Below are 23,290 nucleotides of genomic sequence, written 5' to 3'. Positions count from 1 at the left end.
CCCCTTATTCTATAAGCAAAGGAAGTACAGCATTTCCTGAACAAGTACCTTCCTATTATTTTCACTAAGCTAAAAGAGGTGGATGAATGGAAGTATCCCATGGACCACATCTGACCAGTGAGCTGCCAGAAGGGCCACAACAGACTAGATGATTGCTATGTAGACAAATTCACTTGTATTAAGTACTCTGTTTCTTCACTTACTATAGTCCAGTCTAGACTGACATGATGAATTGCCACGCCAGTAAAGTATCCTTATGAGTTTTGGGTGTAGGAGAAATTTGGAAGATGTTATCAACACAAAACTATCCAGACATTTGTTCCAGGAAGATATGGAAAGAGTATGAGCTGATTATCTGCAAATGACTTGAGAGATTCCCACCAATCTCGTGGAAAATGAGAAATTTAGCTCACATATCAGTGGCATATTAAAGCAATACTTCATCAACAGTTAGGAAGTATGGAATGAGATTGATAGGATAGAGACAGGGATGCTGATGTTTTATGCACTAAAAATTCAAGTGAAGATCATGACTTTAGTCTGAGATTTGAGGTTGCACAGCAGAATGCTCTCACCCACATTGATCAGGCTATCACTATATTGTCATAGTGCCACCAGAGATCAAGACTCCAGTGGGAAAGGCAAAAACAGGCTGTCTCCAAAGGATGGACTGCTCCTTGGGGCTCAGGTGTAAACAGGCAAGCTGCAGCAAGCAATGTAACTATCACTTGGCAGCTGACGTGTAGTAACTTTCTTTGTGCATACACTTAGCTTGTGGCAAATGTAAAGTAATTTGGATTAGTTTAGCCTTTACAGGGCCCTTACTGCTTGACAGCTGCCACTTAACAGCTCATGTGCCTAAACTCTGTGATTTCCTCTTTATCAGGTAGGTGCAAGCTCATTGCATGCATCAGATGTGTATGCTGCCCTCATCTACATTAAATATACCTGAACTTTTCCAGCAATGGAGCAAACTGCTGTTCTTTCTGACACAGGAGCTTGGGGGGGTCTGGGAAATACTGAATATTGCAAAAAGCAGGACTAGGGCAGTGATTGTCCCCCTGTACTCAGCATTGGTGAGGCTGCACCTCAAATGCTGTGTTTAGTTCTGGGTCCCTCACTACAAGAAGGACATTGAGGTGCTGGACCGTGTCCAGAGATGGGCAACAAACCTGGTGAAGGGTCTAGAGAACAGGTCTTATGAGGAGCAGCTGAAGGAGCTGGGAGTGTTTAGCCGGGAGGAGACTGACAGGAGACATCATCACTCTCTACAGCTACCTGAAGGGGAATTGTAGTGAGGTGGGGGTTGATCTCTTATCTCCAGTAACGAGTGATATACCACAAGGAAATGGATATAAGTTGCGCCAGGGGCAGTTTAGATTGGACATTAGGAGGAAGTTTTTCATGGAGAGGGTTATTAAGCACTGGCACAGGCGGCCCAGAGAACTGCCGGAGTCACCATCCCTAGAGATAGTCAAAAGATGCAGAGATGAAGTACTGAGAGATATGGTTTAGTTTAGTGATGGGCTTGGCAGTGTGAGGTGACTAGCTGGACTCAATCATATTAAAGGTCTTTTCCAACTGTAACGATTCTATGATTCTATGAATATTGTCTGGTGCTCTCAGAGCTCCGAGTTCTTCACTGATTCAGTATGTGCATCCAAAACCACAGTTCTAATGCAACAGAACCCTGTGGCCTGAGGATCAGATAAACTGAACATAATTAAGGAAAAGCGTGAATAAGTCTACTTTATTTCTCCAGGTAGTTCAGAACTACTCCTTCTAGCACAGGACATAGCACCAAATACTGCTCTGTTTGCTCTTAAATTCATAATTTTGTGTTCCAGAACAAAAACTACTAAATATTTATAAGCCACAAATTGAAATTAAACTTTCTTTCTAGAAAGACTTCTTAAAATTCTCAGGAATCTCACCCTTACTAAGCTTCCTTCCAAAGAGAGCACACTTTTGTTTTTTTCTTTTTAACCAACTCTATGAAATCTTCCCAAAAGACATTTATATCCTCAGAGGACACATAGGAATAATTTCTTCTGCATTCATTCATAAACCTGCATTTCCTTCTTTTACTGTTCTGCCTCAAATTTAGTCCTTTGAGCTACTCAAAACACAGGATAATTGCTATTTCTCAAGTACATGAAGTTTCACTAGCCTCAGAGAATTTAGACGAAAATCTTTTGTCATAGAAAGCAATAAACAAAAATCCTGTGGTGCTGCATTTCTCTCTTAGCAGGAAGACTACCATTTTCCATTAAGCAATGATGAACATTTCTTCCTACTGACTCCTCAGGAACTGTTCTAAAACCCTAAAGATGTTCTGTTTTAATGAAAGTAGGAAAATCCTCCAGGTTTGTTACATCAGCTCTGAAGTTCTGCCTAAACTTAAATCAGAGGTGATATCCCTCTGAACAGGAAGACAAACACAGGATAGATTTCAATTACTCTTTCTCAGGAATAAAAACATTCAAGGTACAAAAGATAAACATCTCCTGAAATGCTTTGGTAGAAGTAAACTGTGTGCAGAAACAAGAAGAAAAACATAAAATTCCAAAAGAACATGCATGAGAACAAGAATATTCTTGAAAAAAAAAATAGTTATACTTTCTGGTTTTGTGGATATTGCTTCTTTCAGATTATTTGGTTTTATTCTAGTGCTCGATCTCCTGGAATTTCACCCTTATACATCCCAGTCTAAAGATTTTTGAAATAAATTGGGAGAGGATACTGTCATTCTTTCCTACATGAGCTGATCCACTCTGCATGCAATAGTTAAATTATTAGCTAGGGCAGAGAACAATAGCAATTCTCTGCCATGAGGTCTAAATTGGATACCTGGGATGAAAGCTTTGCTCCTGGGAATGTTTAATTACCTCTTTGAGGTAGTATGGCTTCTTTAAGGCAGGTCCATAAAATCTTGTCTCAGTGATTCGGAGAGAGAATTTCACTGACCCAGACAGACTGCTACAACTACCTTCTTCTCCTTTTTTAACTTAGCCTAAATTAGATTTTTTATTGCCAAAACTGTCCATAAAGTCAGGACAACCTTTCCAGTTTCATGAAATATCAAATATCACTTTGGAAAAAATTACAGTTCATTTGTGGAAAACAGCTCAGCTAAGTTTACCTAATTAACTCAGCACAAACCACATCCCCTTTATGATAGAAAACAATATTCAACATGTCTGAATATCAACAGACAGGTAAGTTCTACTAAAAATAATGTATTGTTGAAGCATGATACAAAAGACAGACGTGCACAAAAGGGGAAGAGAAAGCAGAAATGTGTCAGAGGTAGTTAATCTAATGTCATAGTAAGTCAGGTGGAAATGACCAAAATATGTCCTTTGCTATCAGAAAACAACTCAGTATTCCTAAATTACTACTTATGTCCAACTGTCCTGACAGTTATGAGACTAAAGAGGAGAGATGGACATATTGTCCTGCAACAGTTGATTCTTAGAGAGGATGAGAATAAAATTATTCTTAGTTATTCCGTTAACTCTGTGGTTATACTCCCCTACTTCTAACCTACTGACGAATCACTGGGGACTCCATTTGCTGTCATGTAATGTCATCTCTTGTTTTCCTGCTTGCTTTTTTAAGATGGGGCTGCTTCTGTGGACTTGGTGGTCTGAGGACCTAAAAGAGACAGGATTTGCAGGATTTGCGTCACTATGTCTAGGGCTCATGCACTTTAAAGTTTGTTTACCCACAAGATCAGTCACGCTACAAAAGATATTACTTCTCTCTACAAGTCTGGCTTTAAAACTTAGTATGATACAATATTGGGGGTCTACATAGAACTTATATAGTCTAATTTAACCTTAACTTAGCCTTGTCTTCGAGCAGACAGGGACTTCCACTACAAAGGCCACTGCCTCATGAGGGAGTTGGTAGGGCCTTTGGTGACACACATGGCTGAAAAAAAACCAGCATACAGTAAATGAAGCACTGAGCTGGAAAAAAAATGGAAGGACAGTTTCATGACCAAGTCTAACGACACAGATGATTTCCCTGTGTTGTACAACCAGATTCTGCAATGCTGGGCAAAACATTTCAGTTGAATTCTGCTAAGCAAGCTGTTACTTCACAAACATTCACCTCAGGGACTTCCAAAACTATTTGTAGAAATGTTGAGAGTTAGCACTACCACTGAAGTCACAGACTTGTGTTTTGGACTCCCATAAAAATAGTCAAGGTACTCTCAATATATTAAGAATTGTTCCTCAACTTGCTATCTGTGGAATTGGATTAAATCCCTCCTCACTCTCAGTGGTTGTCCTGTGAAAACAAATTCACTATGTTTTGAGATGCATTCAAATATTGTGGCAGTAAATGCTAGAAAAGAGCTCAGGAGAAAATTAAACAGCATCTGAAGAGAGTGCAGATTAAGGCCTAGGGCCCTATATTAAATGATGGGGGGAAAATGAAATGTTGAAGGGCTTCCCATTAAATCACTGTGAGCGTGGGAAAAAAGGTCCTATGCAAAAAGCTCTCACAATGACATGCAAGCATTTAATTAAAGACTAACATAAGGCACACAAGGAAATTCAAGTAATGAGTAACAGAAAAAGCTGAATGAGGGAATTCACTGGCACCTTTAAGTCCAGCACTGTTTATATTTTTGAGTGCCTGACGTGGTGATGATTTCTCTGATGTATAGTGTAATACCACAAAGAGGTATCTAAAGGAACCTTGAACAACCTTCATCAGACCCTGAAAGTTTACAGCCATGTGAGTAATCAGTGGATAAATTAGTTCTGACTAATATGAATGAGGAGCAGCTGAAAAGCTGCCACTGCATCGGCACAACCCAGCGCCTGCAGTACCTTCAGCTCTTCCACCCGAGTACTGCATTGGGCCATGCCCAATAGTCTTGATGTGAAGGAAGCTCACCCCTAGGGCAAACGTGGCCCTGGGGAGACACTGAATTAGCTCAACTGTGTGTTTGGTGGCATGTGAAATTCCAACTCAAATAACCATGAAAATTCTGACTTTTCAACACATATTAGCACTTTGAAGCAGTATAAGCTGTACTGCTTATCTTTGCTGTCTTGAGAAATAGAAAAATAAAAAGACAGAATGTTTAGTGCTTCACAGTTTGGACGTTTCGTTGGGTGAATCATTTCTGTCAAAATGTGGTTTAGCCCAGGGCTCAGAAAAAACATCAAGAATAGAAAGCAGGAGGAAGATTATAGGATATAGTAAGAATGCTTCATATTAACGGCAGCATAGAGACAATATCAGACGGCTTTTATTGCATAACCAAAATATTCTGGAAAATCTGCCCAATACCACACAGGGGTTTAAAAGCTCATGAAAAATCAAATAGCATACAGGAACAGAAGCCAGCTTTCTAAACCCCAGTCATATGCTACAGCCATAGTGTTTGCTCAAGTGCAGCATGCTTTACCTCTGCAGCTGAGATTACTTTGGCAGTTCCATACACTTCAACGTACCCCCTGCACCCAACCCACTGCTTCATACTTGGGAAAAGCTGCTATCTGCACCCCCTGTCTGTAATTGCATTGAAACAGCATCACTAAGCCTCCCTCAGCACCCATTTCAGAAAGCACCACTTCTGCAGTTCCTTTCTTGCGCTGTCCAAAATGGGAGAGGGCTCTTATTCTCTGCCAATGCTGGAATAATTAGTAAGAGATCTGCTACCTTAGAATAGTCTTGCCACACTACATATCTTCACAAGTATGCCCCTTGTCACTTTATTTTGAAGAAGTGGCCACATTAGCTTTAAACAAGCCTATGCCACAGGTCAAGCTTTCGAAAGTGCTCAGGGCCAGATGCAATAGATACAGCTGCTTACAAGCCAGACACTGCCATTCCTACACTGTCAACATTTTTGTCACTCTGAGCTTGAAAAATCAGCATTAGAGGTGCAGAAGGGAGGTAGCTAAAAGGATTCGCATGGCAAGTGTGCAACCCCTTCTTGGGCACTTTTTACGCTCACCATCTGCTGAGGAGCAGAGCCCTATATCTCAGAATTCTTCCCATCACCACACAACTATGCTCTCTTTTGCTTAGTTTTCCCTCCAACTCATGTATCACTCCTGTGTTCAGAAATGACAAAAGAAAGGAGAGCCCTTCAGAGTCTGCAGCAACATCCTGCGAGATGGGGTTTTGAACAATGCTAAGAACCAAACCCCGATTTCTCACTAGATGAACACCATAACCGCTGAAGCGTCACATAGCAAGTGGGCAGTTTTGCCTCCTCCAGGCAGAGCTTCTAAAATAACTGGTGTTTTATAATGGACTCAAACCTTCCAATGAATGTTAAACCCACTCTGAAATCACATAATCCAACGAGCCACTGAAGAACACCAGGTGTGCTCCTAGATGAACTGAACTCTTCCTCTGCCTGTTTCTGACTCACAGATAGACATCAATGGATTTGGGTGCTTGCAGATGGGTAATTTTCTCACTCAAATGGCACTGCTCTTGTCACCTAGGGATCGGTTATACCGAAAAAAGGAAGTATCTGGTAAGGTTATTCAAACTCTGAGATAGTTTTCTTGGATGCATTGAGCTATTAATTTCTCTTTAGATACCCAAATCTGCAACTCACATAATCTGGATATAATTTGCATTCAGATTACACTATAGTGGTCCTATTACACAAACCAAATTGATATTCTTCCAATATCTTCTCAGCCCTTGTAATGTGTCTTTGTAATGGAGAAAGGCAAAGGCGGTGGCTGTAAAGGACTCTGGGATTCTGTAGAAAAGATAGACTAAAGCACTTGGCGAAACAAGAACATAAAATTTTACAATAACAAGGGAAAAATAACTTCTCTGAATTAGATTTACCCACACAGATTGTTTATAGTTTAAATGTCTGTAGATGCTGCTGACAGATCTCTTAAAATGGAAAAGTGTTTGGTCTACAGACCAGGTAGCTAGAAATCCTTAGAGAAGAACCACATACCTGGTACACCTGATACAATTTGTTTAAAATGCAGCAGTCCAGGGATTCTTGAATAAACTTGACTAAAAAATCTTAGAAACGTGCAAAGGATGGATTCAGCCCTTTGTAATCCATTTCACTATTTTTATTTCTATTTTTTACAACTCAGTGTAAACAATTCCCCTTCAGGAGACTCTTCAAAAAGATGCTTTGTCTGCATAATTACATTTGGAATTCCTGTTATCTAGCTGGAGGCACAGACCTCTTCCCTGGCTGCATGCAAAATGTCAATATATTCAGTTGTAAAAGGGGACCTTACATTTTCTGCTTCCAAGGGCAGGTAGATAATCTCATAAAAACAGTTACTGAGATCAACCTGAAAGCTAGATGTTACTTCATCTTTGTCTGCTCTTACTGGAAGACTCTTCCAAAGTTTCAATGATGAAGATCTTAGAAATCTTATCATCTCCAGCCTAATCTGATTTATGTTCAGATTACAGCCATCTAGTCATGTTCCAACAATATTCTTCATTTAAAAAAAAATCACTGTGCCTCAGAGAAAGGCCCATTGATCTGAATAAACCAGAAGCAGTGATTATTAAAACTGACCAAGGAAAATTCTGGGAATGTCTACGTCTGAAAATGAAAGTTTCTCCTAGATAGATATCCTGAGGGTGGACAGATTCTCCATTTCCACCATTACCAGCAAAGGAGACTGAGTCACAGAAAATTCCAATTTCCTGCTTTGATAAGAGATAAGAGCCATTAAGTATAACAAGACTCTTTGCCTTTTAGCAATCACACAAATTTACACTTAGAAACTGACAATTATGTCACTGTGATTTACTTCATAAAAGATTTTGGTGCTGTACCTTGCTGGAGTGCTCTGAGCTCCAAAAAGAGAAGCAGTAACTATGACAAATATCTACTGTAAGTTTTCATCAGAAGGTTTAGCAATGTCAGTAGACAAACTCTAAATTACCCATCTGACTAAAAGCAACCAGCAGGTTTCTTCACTCAATCTTAGAAATTTTAGGTATCCAAACTGATGTTAAGAGGCTCAGTTTCCAGATTATCTGGTTGCCCATTCACCCTTTAACAAGCCTCTGCCTGGCATTCATGAAAACAAATGGAACAGAAAAATAAAATAGAAACAGTCACATTGTCTTGTCTGTTTGTAAAGTCACAGCCAATGTGTATGAAAGTGGAGAGAGGGAGAGAGGAAAGGCAGTCCCTAATACCCAATATGTAGTTTGTAATGAGTCGATCAATCATTATTCTGCTCTTTGTAGAAATACCTTGAACAGAATAGAACAGAACAGAACAGAACAGTCCTGCAATGGTTCAGCACTCACAAACATTCAGTGAAAATGGATTCGGTTTCTGGTTTATGATACAGCATGCTGCAGGAGATGAGTTTTCTGGATGTGATACAGGCAGTACACAGAAAACCAATCTACTTCTTTCAGTTTTCCAGTGCTGTCCAAGGCACTGGGTTAGAGAAAAACACAGCAGCAGGCTGCTGCCAAAATCAGCCAGAGATCTCACTTATTGCTGCTAGAGACATTGATCCTTGTGCAATTCATCTGCATTGCATTGTGGCAAACCAGAAAAACCTCTGTCACACATGTGCTATTATTTCCTCTTTAAGTTACTTTGAGTATAAAGCCTTGCACTTTATCAGTCTTCTCTCAATTAATATCTCTCAGCAATCTGCCATTCAAACAATGCTCATCAAACATTTCATAAAGGCACCTGAAGCCTGCTGATTGAGTTGTCTCACAGAAGCCTTGCCAATAATATACATTTGGAGTGCTTTTAATCATGTTATGAAGTTAGAAAATTCTCATCTATTGAACTCCAGTGGACCACAGAGAAATTTTATGGCTCATCACCAATGGAGATCAGGTGAACGGAAGGCAGAACGGTTCTTTCAAATTAAATTACAGTTTTTCAGGTTGGACTGGCACAATCTGTCTTTAGCAAAAGAGGTACCTTTTGTGGAACTTTTGCAGCAAATTCAATCCTCTGATTCACACTGCTACTCCCTACATTTTTTACTAAATTGCACAGTTAAAAAGCTGACTATGGTATTCTCACATATCTTTCCAGCCTGGATAGCGTTGTGCTATCGGCCAAAAGTCCACTTCCAGAAGAGCTTCAGCTTAGCACAGACAGGACTAAACAGTGAAGTATCATGGTTGTAATTTGAGGCATTTCACATGCAGATTTACAGAGTGGGATTAAACTGGCTTTAACCTTGCTCTTAACCTTTACCTTCTCTCTCTAGTGCCATAAGGTACATTTTTTTTTGTTCATCTTTGGAAGAGAGCCACTACAGACTCGGGCAGTTGTTATGAGTATCCTTATATCTGAGAGAGAAAAAGAGTATTCCCTCATGATCCAAAGAAAGGAGGATGGAAAATGTGCTTCTCAGTTACAGATCTCCCCACTGAGCAGCCACGTATAATGGTGAAGGGTCAGGAATGAAGACTCATCTTGAAAAGCCACATAACTGCAATCGTGTCACACAACATAGGAGTGTGGACTGCACTGGACGGTGACACCATGGGAGACTCTCAGCTCCCATCTGTAAGGGAAAGCTTGATGATACAAGGAGATTCTTCTTGAGACATCTCCAAACACATGTATCAAACACGTGCTTCTGCACAGCCCTGTAATGCAAACGCTGCAAATCTAGGGTGAAAGAAAAATTTACAGTAAAGAAGAATATATTCTGGTGGAAATTGAAATGGAAAGGGACACTGTTTTGTATGTACCAAAATAGACCTTGAATTTGTTACTCACAATGCAAACATTTCATAAGGTGTTTGTTTTCCTGAGATTGCAGGTGTAATACTACATAATTGGTCACTAAGTAAGTAATAATAGAATATCTTCCTAAAGAAATTGCAGAAGAGGATGAGAACTATAAACAAACAGCTTTTCTGACAAGTATTTTATAAAGATATTAAATGCTTGGTGAATTCTAAAAACACATTGGTAAAGTTATAGAATCAAAATAGGGGAGAAATGGCTTCCAACCTCTCCCTTCTGGGGACATTAGAACACTTTAACAGAGGTGGGATAACGGTGGGAAAGACATTTCAAGAAAAACTAGGACAAAAATCCCTTTCTCTCAGATTAAGAAGAACCTGTCCTCCTGCCAGAGCTATTTCCTGGATTAGACTAAGTAGGAGGAAAGGGCAAATGTGGAATATTCTGCCTCAGCCACAGGCAAGATTTTGCACCATAGCAAAAATATTTTAGAAGCAAAATTCCTTGGCTTCCAGTATCAGAGTGTGCATCCAGTTCTGTGCATCATAGCTTTCTTCTTTCTTCTTCCCCTTCATTGTCTGTTGTCTGATTTTTGTCCTTTTGCTGTCTTCTCTTGATTTTGGACTCTGTCTCATTCTTTCCCCCAGCGGTAGATGAAACTGAGGACATTGCTTCTTCACACCCAGCTTCTTAATCACTGCCTCATGGCTGTATCTCCTTTTGGGCAAAGAAGTTGTCTCAGAAAGATTTTAACACATTTAAGCAGCCAGAATAGCCCAGACATCACATACACAAGACAGAGAGTCTTTGAAAACAGGAAAAAAAGCCCTTAGAGATGGGAACCACAAATTACTCCATTCTGCTCACCTTCCTTTCTACGTTTCCTTCCGTCTTTTTTTTCTCAGTGGCCTTTCCCACCTTATCATGTACGTGATTTTTAACCCAGACAACTCTTCCATCTATCCAGAGTCTGACATGCATGTTTATACTCCCCGAGGACCAGCCTTTGTCACTTCACCACATTAGCTCACATTTCCATCTCTGACAACTTCTGGCATGTTTTCCCCCTACCAACAACCCTTTTCTTTTACGTGACACACGGCACTTTAGCAGCCAAAGCACAACAGTCTGATAACTGCTCATCCAGTATCATGTATCTTCTTATTATCTGCAACATTATCCTCATCTAATTGCATGCACTTTGGCTGAATCTGACATTTTCAAAACTACAGATGCTTATTAGCTTTCCTTAGCTAAACGAAAAATGAGCATTATAGTGATTATCAGCTCCTGGCACTGCCTGTGAAACACTGTAATGAGAGAGATCTTTAGTCCACCATAAACAAGGACAATCAGGCCTGTTTTGGTTATTAGCAATGCTCCCACAAATGTTGCCACTGTCAGAATTAATGATCACACTACTAATTATTAACAATCTCATGTTTCTATGGGTCCTTTTTAGCCCAAAGATTTAGGCCAAAAGCAGAAATTATTTAATTCTGCATTATCACAGCAAAGCCACAAATGAAGTCACAGCCTTGATACTTTTATGGTAGCCACAAGATGCAGGTCCTGTACCACAGCACTAAATAACTAGCTGAAAGTCACACAGCAGGTCAGTGGCAGACCCAGGAATGGCAAGACATCCCTAATGGCCATTGCAATGCTCTATCGCTGAAAGCAGTAACAACTACTCACTCACAAAGAATCACAGAATCTTAAGGGCTGGAAGGGACCTTGAAATATCATCCAGTCCAACCCCTCTGCTGGAGCAGGCCAACTAGAGTAGATCACACAGGAACTCGTCCAGGTGGGCTTTGAATGTCTCCAGAGAGGGAGACTCCAAAACCCATCTGGGCAGCCTGTTCCAGTGCTCCCTCACCCTCACACTGAAGAAATTCTTCCTTGTATTTCTTTGGAACCTCTTATGTTCCAGTTTATACCCATTGCCCCTTCTCCTATCATTCGTCATATTTAGAACAGCCTGGCTCCATCCTCCTGACACCCACCCTTTATGTATTTGTAAACATTAATGAGATCACTCATCAGTCTCCTCCAAGCTGAAGAGCTCCAACTCCCTCATCCGTTCATCATAAGGGAGATGCTCCGCTCCCTTCATCATCTTTGTAGCCCTGAACTGAACTGTCTCCAGCAGCTCCCTGTCCTTCTTGAACTGAGGGGCCCAGAACTGGACAAAATATTCCAGATGTGGTCTCATGAGGGCACAGTAGAGGGGGAGGAGAACTCCTCTAGACCTACTAACCACAACCCTTCTAATACACCCCAGGATGCCATTGGCCTTCTTGGCCATGAGGGCACATTGCTGGCTCATGCTCATCCTGCTGTCCACCAAGACCCCCAGGTCCCTTTTCCCTGCACTACTCTCTAACAGTTCATTCCCCAAACTGTACTGGTACATGGCTCCTTGAAGCAGCCTCTTCCAAGCACACAAAACTCGAACACAGAAAGTATAAACAAGGTAAGTACAATACATGGGGTTACTCTTCATTAATTACTCTCCTTTGCAATGAATCACTGGATGTGTTTTGACAAGTGGTGTTTCTGAGAAGCTGTTTCAACAGTACCCATTTTATTCAAAACACCATTGTGAAGCACTAGAATACCTTCAGTGCTTTCTCCAGGTGCCTCCTCTTGTATTTGCGATTACAAATAGACAATTTCAAAAAATAAAGTGCTTACATTCAGTATGCCTAGCAGGAGACTAGTAGAAGTGGAAATCTTTGGTTCACTGTAAACCATTTATGTCCCTATGGCAACAAGACTGTTGATTTCTACAGCTTCCTTATCAAAATGTAATGGATGTTTGGTCTTTTAAAAGTTACCTTTCTTTTCTGGAACCTAAAGGAAAGAGGAAAAACAAAGCAAAGACAAATCATATGTAATATAGATTACCCAGAAATATGAGGAGAGATTTAGCAATAAATTACAAACAAATAAAGACAGGCTTCTACAGTCACATGAAACATAATCCCATGAGCAGTCTGTGCAAATCTCAGAGCTGTATATGCAATAAACTTATCTTGGGACAATCAGTCTCTTATGCAAGAGGTCAAGCACTATTTAAAGCAGATCCAAACATCCTCTTTTCCCTCTGCTCAAGGCTCTCTGTGTTCCTCTGGAATATGAGATAATCCAACCTGCCTGTGGAGAGGAGAGGAGAGGAGAGGAGAGGAGAGGAGAGGAGAGGAGAGGAGAGGAGAGGAGAGGAGAGGAGAGGAGAGGAGAGGAGAGGAGAGGAGAGGAGAGGAGAGGAGAGGAGAGGAGAGGAGAGGAGAGGAGAGGAGAGGAGAGGAGAGGAGAGGAGAGGAGAGGAGAGGAGAGGAGAGACAGGCAGCAGCTGAAACTTGCACTTTGTAATGCCAGAGGGCATGTCACTGTGAAGCAGTTGGAGAGCAGCCATCTGAGTTTTTTTCTGGAAGATCCATCTTCAGGCACCAGGGCAGAGACAGGTAAGGTTGCCAGCAGCCACCTGTTAGATAGGGAGGAAAAACTAACTCATGGCTTCCTGGCAGTGCAAACAAAACTTGAGTTTTTCTCCCATGAGGTAGGGCTGGGGAAAGAAAAAGGAAGAGCTGAGCTGTGCTTGAAGCCTTTCTTGCTCTTAAGGTATTGTGAAGCCTTGCAAGCAAATGGGAAGAGCTATCCACCCCAGAGCCAATTTCCACAGCACTCTACCTGCCAGCGGTAGAGGCAGTTGCCTCCAGATTTCTTTCTATGACCCTAGCACAAGTATAAATATCTAGTTTGCTACTGCCAGCAGTTCATACTTTTTATTTTGCCAAAGGCCAGTCTTATAAGCATTTTTTAGTCCACCTTATCAAAAAAGCACTATAGGACATTTGAGTTCATCTTCACAGATACAAACTCTACATAACTGGGCTCTGCAAACCACTGCTTATACCCTTGAGAAGGGACAACATGCAGTAACAAGCCTCGTGCTGCTACCCAGTTGCTGGACATTATTCTCCCTCTCTCTCTGCCAGAACAGGATGAAAACAGCAGGCACAAGGGTCCTGTGTAAACCTGCTGCTGGCTCTGCTAACAAAATGTCTTTAGATCTATGGCTTGGAGACTGCAGTAACATCTGCAATTGCTCAGTCTCCATGCGCTTCATTTCTCCCATGACCAAAACACCACAGCTACTTTCTTTTAGAGCTCATTTTCATGTAAAAAGAAGGAATCCATACATACTTTTGTCATAAACACTTTAAAATTTCTGGCTATGGTATAACTAGAGCTGAAGTTACCAAGCATTTCCCACTGCTACTTTTCCATTTCATGTAGCTCTGTACTTCTAAGAGTATGCTTGGAAAAAAATTGCATTTACTTTTGAGATCAGCCTAGAGTGAAATGTACTTGAAATGCTGGAGCAGATGCTATTGACAAATACAGAAAGAAAAAGGAAAAAAAGAAAAAAAGAAAGAAAAGGAAAAGGAAGAAAGAAAAAAAGAGGAAGACAAATAGGGGAAAAGGAAAAAAAGAGAAAAAGGAAATAAAATAAAAAGACACCCCAAATGTTATATAGCGAAAGCATTAAGACACTCCTATCCTCCTTTTTTGATGCTTTAAATCTCTTTTCTCTCAAAGTGAGCTCTAAACCTTTGAAAAGCTAGAGGAAAACATCAGACATTTGAAATGTCACATGAAAACTGTCACTAATGAGTGCTAGATACAGCAAAGACTTAAAGGTGCTGGACTTCACAATTAGTTTTACACCTGTGAGAATATCCTTGGTGACAACCAGAATAATTTTTAGTCTTAAAACCCCCGTGGCCCAGAACCATAAATTGCAATAGCTCACAGGGCTGAGCCACAACAAACTGTCACTGCTGTAGAGCTGAGATGAACTGTCTGTGAGACAATGTGTCTACTCAGCCTCTGATTTTCTTCCTGTAAAGTGAAGATAATAATGTTAAATGTGGTTTTAAAAGGAAGAGAGATGGCAACTCATGGAAGAATCTATGTACCAGCAGAATTCTACTAACAAGCACCTTGTTTAGAGGAAAACAAATTACATTATGCAAGTGATAAGCAATTACAAAATATACTCAATGGAAATCTGGTAAGATTTCATCAACAGAATTCACAGTATCAGCCTTCTTCACATTACCTCACAGACTTCATTAGCTTTGCTTAAACTTACTGCTTGCAATGTGGATGAGTGTCAGACCCTTCTATTCCTCTCTCCCTGGCTCCAGATGACATGTCCCTTGGGACTTAAAAACTGGATTAATCTCTGCTGTAATCTTTAGAAAGACTTTCAAGTGCTATATTAACAAAGCAAATTATGAAAGCATGGCCTTTGATACTGCCTCCCATAACATCCTCACAGGAAAGCTCGGAAAGTGGAGGTGGGATGAGTGGACAATGAGTTGGATTGAGAATTGGATGAATGACAGAGCCCAGAGGGCAGTGATCAACAGAGCCAAGTCTGGTTGGAGACCTGTGACGTTCCATAGGTATTGGTTTTGAGGCCGGTCTTGTTCAACATCTTCATCAACGACCTGGCTGAGGGGACAGAGTGTACTCTCAGAAAGTTCACTCAAACTGGGAGGACTGGCTGATTCCCCAGAAGGCTGAGCTGTCATTCAGCGGGATCTCAACTGGCTTGAGAGTTGGGCAGAGAGGAATCTGATGAGGTTCAACAAGGGCAAGTGCAGAGCCCTGCATCTGGGAAGGAACAATCCCATGCACCAGTACAGGCTGGGGACTGACCTGCTGAAGAGCAGCTCTGCAGAGAGACCTAGGGGTGCTGGTTGATAATAAACTAAGCATGAGACAGAAATGTGTCCTCACGGCCAAGAAGGCCAATGGCATCCTGGGATGCATCAAAAAGAGTGTGGTCAACAGGTAAAGGGAGGTCCTCCCACCACTTTACTCTGCTTTGGTGAGGCCTCCTCTGGAGTACTGTGTTGAGTTTTGGGCTCCCCAGATCAACATGTGATTCGAGAACTTCTATTGAGTCCAGTGGAGGGCTACAAAGATGATGGGGGGATTGGAGCATCTCTCTGACAAGGAAATGTTGTGAGACCTGGGGCTGTTTATCCTGGAGAAAAGAAGACTGAGAGAAGACATGAGGAGAAACTTCTTTCCTGTGAGTGAGTGAGCCCTGGCACAGGCTGCCCAGGGAGGATGTGGAGTCTCCTTCTCTGGAGGTTTCCAAAACCCACCTGGATGTGTTCCTGTGCAACTTGATCAAGGTGAACCTGTTCCAGCAGTGAGATTGAACTGGATGGTTTCTAGACATCCCTTCCAGCCCTTGCCATTCTGTGATTCTGTGTGATTCTATAAATTAAAGTGCTTAAGAGCCAAGAAAGAACTAAAACTCCAGTTGAATGTGGGAAATGAAGTTTCCCAAACACTCTAAAGATGGAAAAGTTGTAAACGATTTGTCTTTCCACTATATAAAAACCACAGCATATTCAACCTTCAAAATACTTTACTGTACCACTATACTATAATAGTACCACTATGATCTCTCTCTGTTCTCTTCTATGCTTCCCTGTGCTGTAGAACATACGTGTGCCCAATGGCCATGTCTTGCTCTCATTTTTAGGTATATACTGGTAGTAAAGACTATGGCACACTAGATCTCTTCATGTAGACTCAAAATAGATTTTAACTTAGTTAACTACCCACACTGAAACTCATCATTACCAAACATCTGCAACTTAATGAATACAGATAACATTTTCAAAGGCACATAGATGACTATGAAACTGATCCAAAATGAGTATTTATACACCTAAGTAGGAAACAGACTCCAATACACATTTTTGGATTTGACCACAAATATCTTTTTAAGCAAACCCTGAATTTACAAACCTAAATTACTTGTGTGTATTTCTGAAAATTTACATTGTACCACAACCCAGTATGACTGCAAAAGACCTGAGAAAAAAAATGAGGTTTTGTTTTCTTTTCAGAGAAAAGAGAAAAACATTCCTTTAGAAGAAAAATTCTTTTCTGCCCTCCTTTTCCAATGCTTGAATAGGGGACCGTTTAAAACTATTGGTGGACCATTCTTTTAAATGACCGTTGAAAACAAATATTTCACCCTGATGGGGAAAAAGAGAATTAAAAAACTGTCAGCAAGTCAATCAAACCTAGAGAAAACAATGAGGAATTGAATGTCATCCTCAAGTGTAGGTATGAGTATGTAAACAAATGGTTGGTGCTTTATTGTAACAGCAACGAAATGACAAGTGTTCTGTAAGAATAATGTAATCAAGACACGCTGCCACCCCTTGGTCTCAAGATGAAAATGCACACACATCACAGCAATGTGCAGGGAGTCATCCAGCACACCAGGCACAAATCCCAGTAAAATCAACTTGCAATTAATGAACGTTCATGGGAGATTTTGCTGGATCATCATAAGCATAAATATATTAGCCAAAATGAATGCGAATGTTTTTATTTCAAGGGACAAAATCTTCTGACTCCCAAAGAGCATTTTCAAAGCTCTGATAGAAGAATTGTCTTCTTTCTGGCCTTTTCCGAAACAAAAAAAATGCAGAAAGATAGAGAGCAGCACATACTCATAGATTTTTTTCCCCACTCTCTATGTCTTTGAAAGACCCTTGGAAACCAACACAAGCAGCCTTGACCCTGGGCTCAGTGACTTCTTTCTGCACTTGAGCTACTAGCTCAAAAGAAATAATGTGAGCTGAGTACACTACATAAAATTCCCCAGCTTATTGCACAGTTCACTACTATTAGAGACATGATTCAGCCTCTCAACACAGTTATTCCTGAATGCTTAAAAATACATTCTCTCTGGCAGATTTTTTTAGTGCATGCATCACCATCATGGCTCCTAAAGATTGCAGAAAGAGAGGCCGATTTTAAACTGGCAGCAAATATCAGAAAGTGGTTTAATTCTAAATATAGTTATAAAGCAAAGTATAAAAATTGTATCACCTGTAGATCAGATCGGAATGCCCATTATTCAGTAACCACAAAATGTATGATGGGCTTTCATGCAAATAAGCTCCACCATTTTTCTAAGGTTCATAACTATTTCTTTCAAAGGAATTAAGCTGTAATTCTTATTCCTTCCAAAAGGTAATCTTACAGAATGCCAGCAGGGCCTAACTATGCCCACTGAAAGAACTAGTCCCAGCTCTCTACATCTCTACAGCTGTTGGATAACTGAGCTCAGCATACAAGAACTCATCAAGATGAGGCAGAAGAGAAGACTCTTGAAGAGTACTTAAAGAGTAGTTTCTGTCAATAAGCACAGTAGTTCATATCTGTAGACAGACTTCCAGTTACAATTCAAGTTACTTTATCTCACAGTAATGTTATGATTACAGCAGTCTTATAAATTCTTCACTACATTCAAATCACTAATCTCTTGAGGAAAAGACCACACCACTTCGAAAAAGCCTGTTGTTTGCAGCTCAGGCCTCAGCCTTTCTGAAACGTCCTTGACATAAATTTCTAGGAGACAATACCTCTTCCCATTAGACAGACATGAACTGAACATTAACACTTTCGCTGACATGCAATAGCAAGTCTGATATATCAAACAAAAAATGTTTTTATACTAATGGCTTTGATTCTCACTTTTGTGGAATCACTGTATTAACTGTATTCATTTGTTCAAACAGGAAACACAGTTTTACTGAAGCATTTCAAAATTATTGCTGTTCATATCTGAACAAAAAACTTCTCAAAATGTAAATCAGTCTAAATAATCAATTGCGGAACTAGTAAAGTGTAACAACTAGTAAAGTATAACATAGTCCCAAATGTAGTTTTAAGCAAATGCATCAAAAAAGAAATAATTCAGAATTCAGTTATAGAAAGAATATTCACAGCAATGAAAGCTTTTGTACTTTGGGTCTAGCCTTTTTTATATGGTTTAAAGCAAATAGCTGTGTCGACTAAGTAATGAACCTGTAAGAATGCAGCATATGGCTCTTTATACAGAAAAGTTTTATGATGTTTCATGGAGCACTCAATATTTTTAACACATAACTTATCATATAAAATTTAATTTAAAAAGGACTTCTACTATCAACATTTTATAGTCAGTGCCTTATAAAATACATCAATATTCTCTGTTACAGAAAAGTGCTGAATTTCATACGAATCTGATTAATGCATTGTTATCATCCCAGTAATTAAAAGGAGCGGCGTTATACACCATCAGCATGATACATCTTACTCAGCACCTCCCGGCAGTTGCCTGTAAAAATTAAACTCATTAATCACTGTGATGCCAAAGAAGAAAATGCTTGGAAAAGATGGCAAAAAATTCTCAGGTCAACATCTAGGAGAAAATCCCTTCCACGGTACAATATGGAAAGCATTAACCTCAACAATCTAAAAAGGGGAATTACCAAAATTCATCATAATCTGCTACACTAGATTTTACTAAGACTCTTCAAAGACATTTCAGGATTCCTAAATGAACGCAGGGAAAAGGTAACAATTATATAACAAACCAAACATGTAATCAGAATTTTGTTTACAGCTGTTGCAAAAATTAACTTCGGTATCAACACTGCCCCAAAGCCAACTGGGAAGGGGTTTTCTGGGGTCATTTATACAAGACTTAGCCTCCTCATTAATAATATTCATTCTCTCCCATAAATAATATTCATGATTGTCTCACCAGGCTACTAATAAATACGAAAAATCTGCAATATTTAACCCAGCTTCTGTTCACAAGTCTATTATATGTACCTTTTCTCCTATATCTATTATAATTTGAAACATAGCAAAAACTTGTTAAAACTACTAAAGAACATTGTAACTTCTGCTTTGCTGTTGTTTCTTGTTACAAAACCACTATTTCTAGTCCATCCCAATAGTGGCTATAAAGTGAACTGAACAGTTGTCATATTACCTCACAACTGTCTTTGTTTAATTTTTATCACAAAGTTACTGCTTTCTCTTCAGCTTCACATAGGTTTTTATCTAGTACTTTTCCACCAGTAGTACTTCCAGTGGATAAAATGCTTACTAACAACACTGTGACCTTCAAAACCAAGATCTTGTCTTTCCCTTTGTTTTGTACTGTATTGAGGACCATACTGGTGCTTAAAAAATATAGCGCTGAATGCAGCACACATATTTCAAGAGGCACAGTCATCATCTGCAACCTAAAAAAAAAAAAAATCTCAGTTCTCTCACAATTACTGATCACATGAGAAAGTAAGGAACAGAACAACCTTGTTCTCAGGTTTGTTTTGGTATTTCCAAGTGTGGCCAAGCAACAAAACTTTGTTTCTCTATGTTTAAGCTCTCTCTTTTTCTACTAGACTGATGCTGAATGATAATAGACAACATGAATACTCTACTATAGTATTTGCATAAAACAGAGAACAAAAGTCTGATCACCTTAAAAAGGGGTTTCTAGTGCTGTTTTGTTAAGCCCTTCCCCCGATAAGCAACAGCACATACTCCTAACACCCTGCACAAACAGACCGCTATCCTTGCAGTTATCCCGTAGTCCTCGCCTGCCGCCTGCCTCATTTTTTCCTTTGCCTCAGGGATTCAATGCCCAAGGCTGCATTATTGGCGACCTTGCCTGCTCCCGCCGGGGCGGGAGAGAAAAATCCCTTTCTCTGCCGCGATCTCGCTACGACCAGGGGCAAGAGGCCGCCGCCAGTTCGCCTTGGCGACAGTCCCGGGCGGGTTCAGCACCGCAAACAGCTTCTCCTGCCCCAGATAGGGCGAGTTCAGCACGGCGGACAGCTCCTCCTGACCCGCTCCGGGTCGCTTCTGCCCAAGGGACAGCTCCGCCCAGCCCCGGTTCCTGCCCGGTTCAGCACGGTGGACAGCCCCGCCGCGCCGCCCCCTTATCGCGCCTGCCTGCCCTCTGCCTCCGCGCTCCCCTCGGGCAGGGCCCCTTCCTCCAGCAACACGCGCTTCAGAAGGACATTTCCGCTGGCTTCGTCACGACTTCCCCTTCCAATCTCCACGGCAGACCCCCAGCGAAGGCTGCCCAGGCTCTGTTGGAAGGGACCACAACTGCCTGACCCGATCCACGTGTTTCTCAGACACGCCCCTTTTAAAAAGAATTCACAGTATGTGCTCACGTGCGTTTAGAAGTAATCCTAAATCCCTGCTTCTAGCCGTGTTTTTTCACTTCGTTGCGGGACATACACCTAGGCAGACACCTTTCCCGCTATAGATGACACTGTTCAATAGTGTTCTTCACCCACATATAAACCTTGCGGGGAAAAAGAAAAGAGGGAGTAAAAAAAAGGAGAGGGGGGAGAAGTTATCCTTTCAGTAGTTTAATATTATTCTTATTAATATCACTTCGGAGCCTGTCAGCACAAATCACTCGCACATGCTGAACTGCATTCTTTGCTTCTGGTCGTCAGAACTGAGTCCCCAGACGCCGCCCGCAGAGTCTGGGAAGGAGAAGGGAAGGGGTCGCGTGCTGAGCCCCGCCGGCGCTCCGCTGGCTCGCAGCGACACCTGCCGCCCGGACCGCCGTCGGGACCTGCCCCGGCAGCGCCGGAGGAACATACACGCGTGGCTGCGGGCGCCCGGCACGGCGACAGGACCCTCCCGCGGTGGGCCCGGGCCAAGAAGCAGCGGTGCCGAGATCGTGGCCGGTGAGCAGCTCACAGTTAATTCAGGGTTGTGTGGTCCTTTGGGTCTATCGGTGAGGCAGTCACCTCGGGGAGGTTCGGGTCAGCGTGCCGAAGTGCTTTTGCTCTAAGGACTGTGAAAGACTTTACGAACGGACGCGAAAACGGAGAGGTAATTAAAAGCCGGTGTGAAGAAGTTTCCCTGCGAACTCTCCGAGTGAGGCAGACCCGCTGTCTCGGCTCGAAGCGGTGCCTTTCCCAGGAAGGCTCCCAGAGCCAGCACCAAACCCTGCCGCAAAGCCAACGCGTCCCACCCGGGCAAGAAGTATTTTTAACAGACACAAATACTATTCCCAGCTGCAGCCACTTGCTTCCCCTTGTGTGTGCTTCCACAGAGGCAAAACCCACTCAAACCTCTCTGCAAACCTCACACCACCCAGCACTGGGGAGTCACCCTATTTGATCTACCGCCGGCCCTTCTCTCTTTCCCCGCTTTCCAAGTCCCGTATTCCCCCTATCCCCTTCCGATCGACCCAAGCATGTTTAACTCCATCGGGCAGAGAGCGAGACGGCGGCCTGGGTGAGTCATTCGTTCCTAAGGCAATATGCAGATGCACCCTTTGAAGTCGCTACTCGGAGGCAGCGCGGGAGCGGAAGGTGCGCGGCCGAAGTTTGCGTCTTTCCCCGTGGGGACTCGAGCGGGGAGGGTGGGGAGGGAAGAGAGAGAGGGAGACCCAGAAACGGCTGCTCGGGGGTTAAAAAGTTTCCCTGCTGCCAGGGTGGGGGGAGGCTGATGGGGAATACGAGGAAGGAGGGACGAGGTGAAGACTTCTGCCCGGGAGAGTGTTAAAGGGTAAAACATGGAATACCAAGTTAAAAAAAAAAAAAAGGGGGGGCGGGGGGGGGGGGGGCGGCGAGGCGGGGAAAAGCCTTGTCGCCTCGCTTGGAGGGAGATGGTCGGAGCTTATGCCCGCCGTTTCCAAATGTGCCGACCCCGCGCCCCCAGCTCTGCTCCGCGGTGGCGGAAAGCCGCACAAGGAGCCAGAGGTGCGGGGGCAGCGCGGCGGTGAGCGCGCTCCGCTCGGCTCCGTGCGGGCTCCGTCCCGTCCTATCCCCAACACTTCGGGGGACGAAAAGGAGGACAAAAACCCCTCTTAGAAGAGCAGACAATTCGCAAGAAATAGCCGCCAGTTTGGAAAGACACACAGGCGGGACGGAGGGGCTGGAGGGGGGAAGACACCCAAACCCCAACCCAACGCGAAGGAGACCGGCGCTTACATCCTCCTCCTCGCAGTCACTTCGCGGCTGGTACTGGAAGCGGGGCCGGCTGCTTTCCTGTTGCAATGGACGCGAGGTCTTGCCGGCAGCGCCGTCCTCCTCGCTGCTCTGGGCGCCCAGGAGGTGACTCGCTTCGGGGGGAACGGGGAAAGAGCGGGAGGTGTTGATCTTCCCGCTGAACCGCTGGTACAGTGAAGCCATGAAGTCAATCCGCGGGAAACGAGAGGGAGGGAGAGATGCTTCTCCGGCTCGCTCTCTCTCTTTTCTTTTTGTTTCTCCCCCTCCTCTCTTCTTTTTTGGTTAGAGCATGCTACACGCGGGCGAGGCTGAGTCCCACATCAGAAGAAGGGAGAGCGAGGGATCCTGCTCCCCGGTCCTCCGCACCGGCACCCGGCGAGAAGCTGGAGGGGGGGGAGGAATCGAGGGGAAAGTGATTGGGGGGGGAGAGAATATAGATAAATAAATAATAAACCGCAATCGAGCCGTGACACCACAGGCCTCGGGAATGCCGCACCATCCAGTGCTGGGAAGGGGAAAAAAAAAATCGGAGGAAAGTGAAAAAAAAGGAACCAAAACACTCCACGAAGACGTACCCCCGATAATGGCGCCTGAGTGGATCAGCATGAAATGTGCTTTGGGGGTGTGCGTGTGTGTTTGCAAAAGCAGGAAAGGGAAAAAAAAAAAAGAGAGAGAGAGAGAGATGGAAGCGAGGCTGGTT

General features: G+C 42.5%; 1 protein-coding gene across 1 annotated transcript in view; it reads right to left on the bottom strand.

Moving 5' to 3' along the window:
- DPP6 (dipeptidyl peptidase like 6) overlaps positions 1 to 22,773 on the bottom strand; it is a 434,766-nt gene extending 411,993 nt beyond the window's left edge. The window contains exon 1 of the mRNA XM_061996360.1: positions 22,573 to 22,773. Coding sequence (XP_061852344.1) covers positions 22,573 to 22,773 — 201 coding nt within the window. The remainder of the gene's footprint in view (positions 1 to 22,572) is intronic.
- Positions 22,774 to 23,290: the final 517 nt, after the last annotated feature.

Source organism: Colius striatus, chromosome 5, assembly GCF_028858725.1.
Source record: "Colius striatus isolate bColStr4 chromosome 5, bColStr4.1.hap1, whole genome shotgun sequence".
Taxonomy (NCBI): domain Eukaryota; kingdom Metazoa; phylum Chordata; class Aves; order Coliiformes; family Coliidae; genus Colius; species Colius striatus.
The sequence above is the reverse complement of the archived record's forward strand: the minus strand, read 5'-3'. Positions and strand labels throughout refer to the sequence as shown.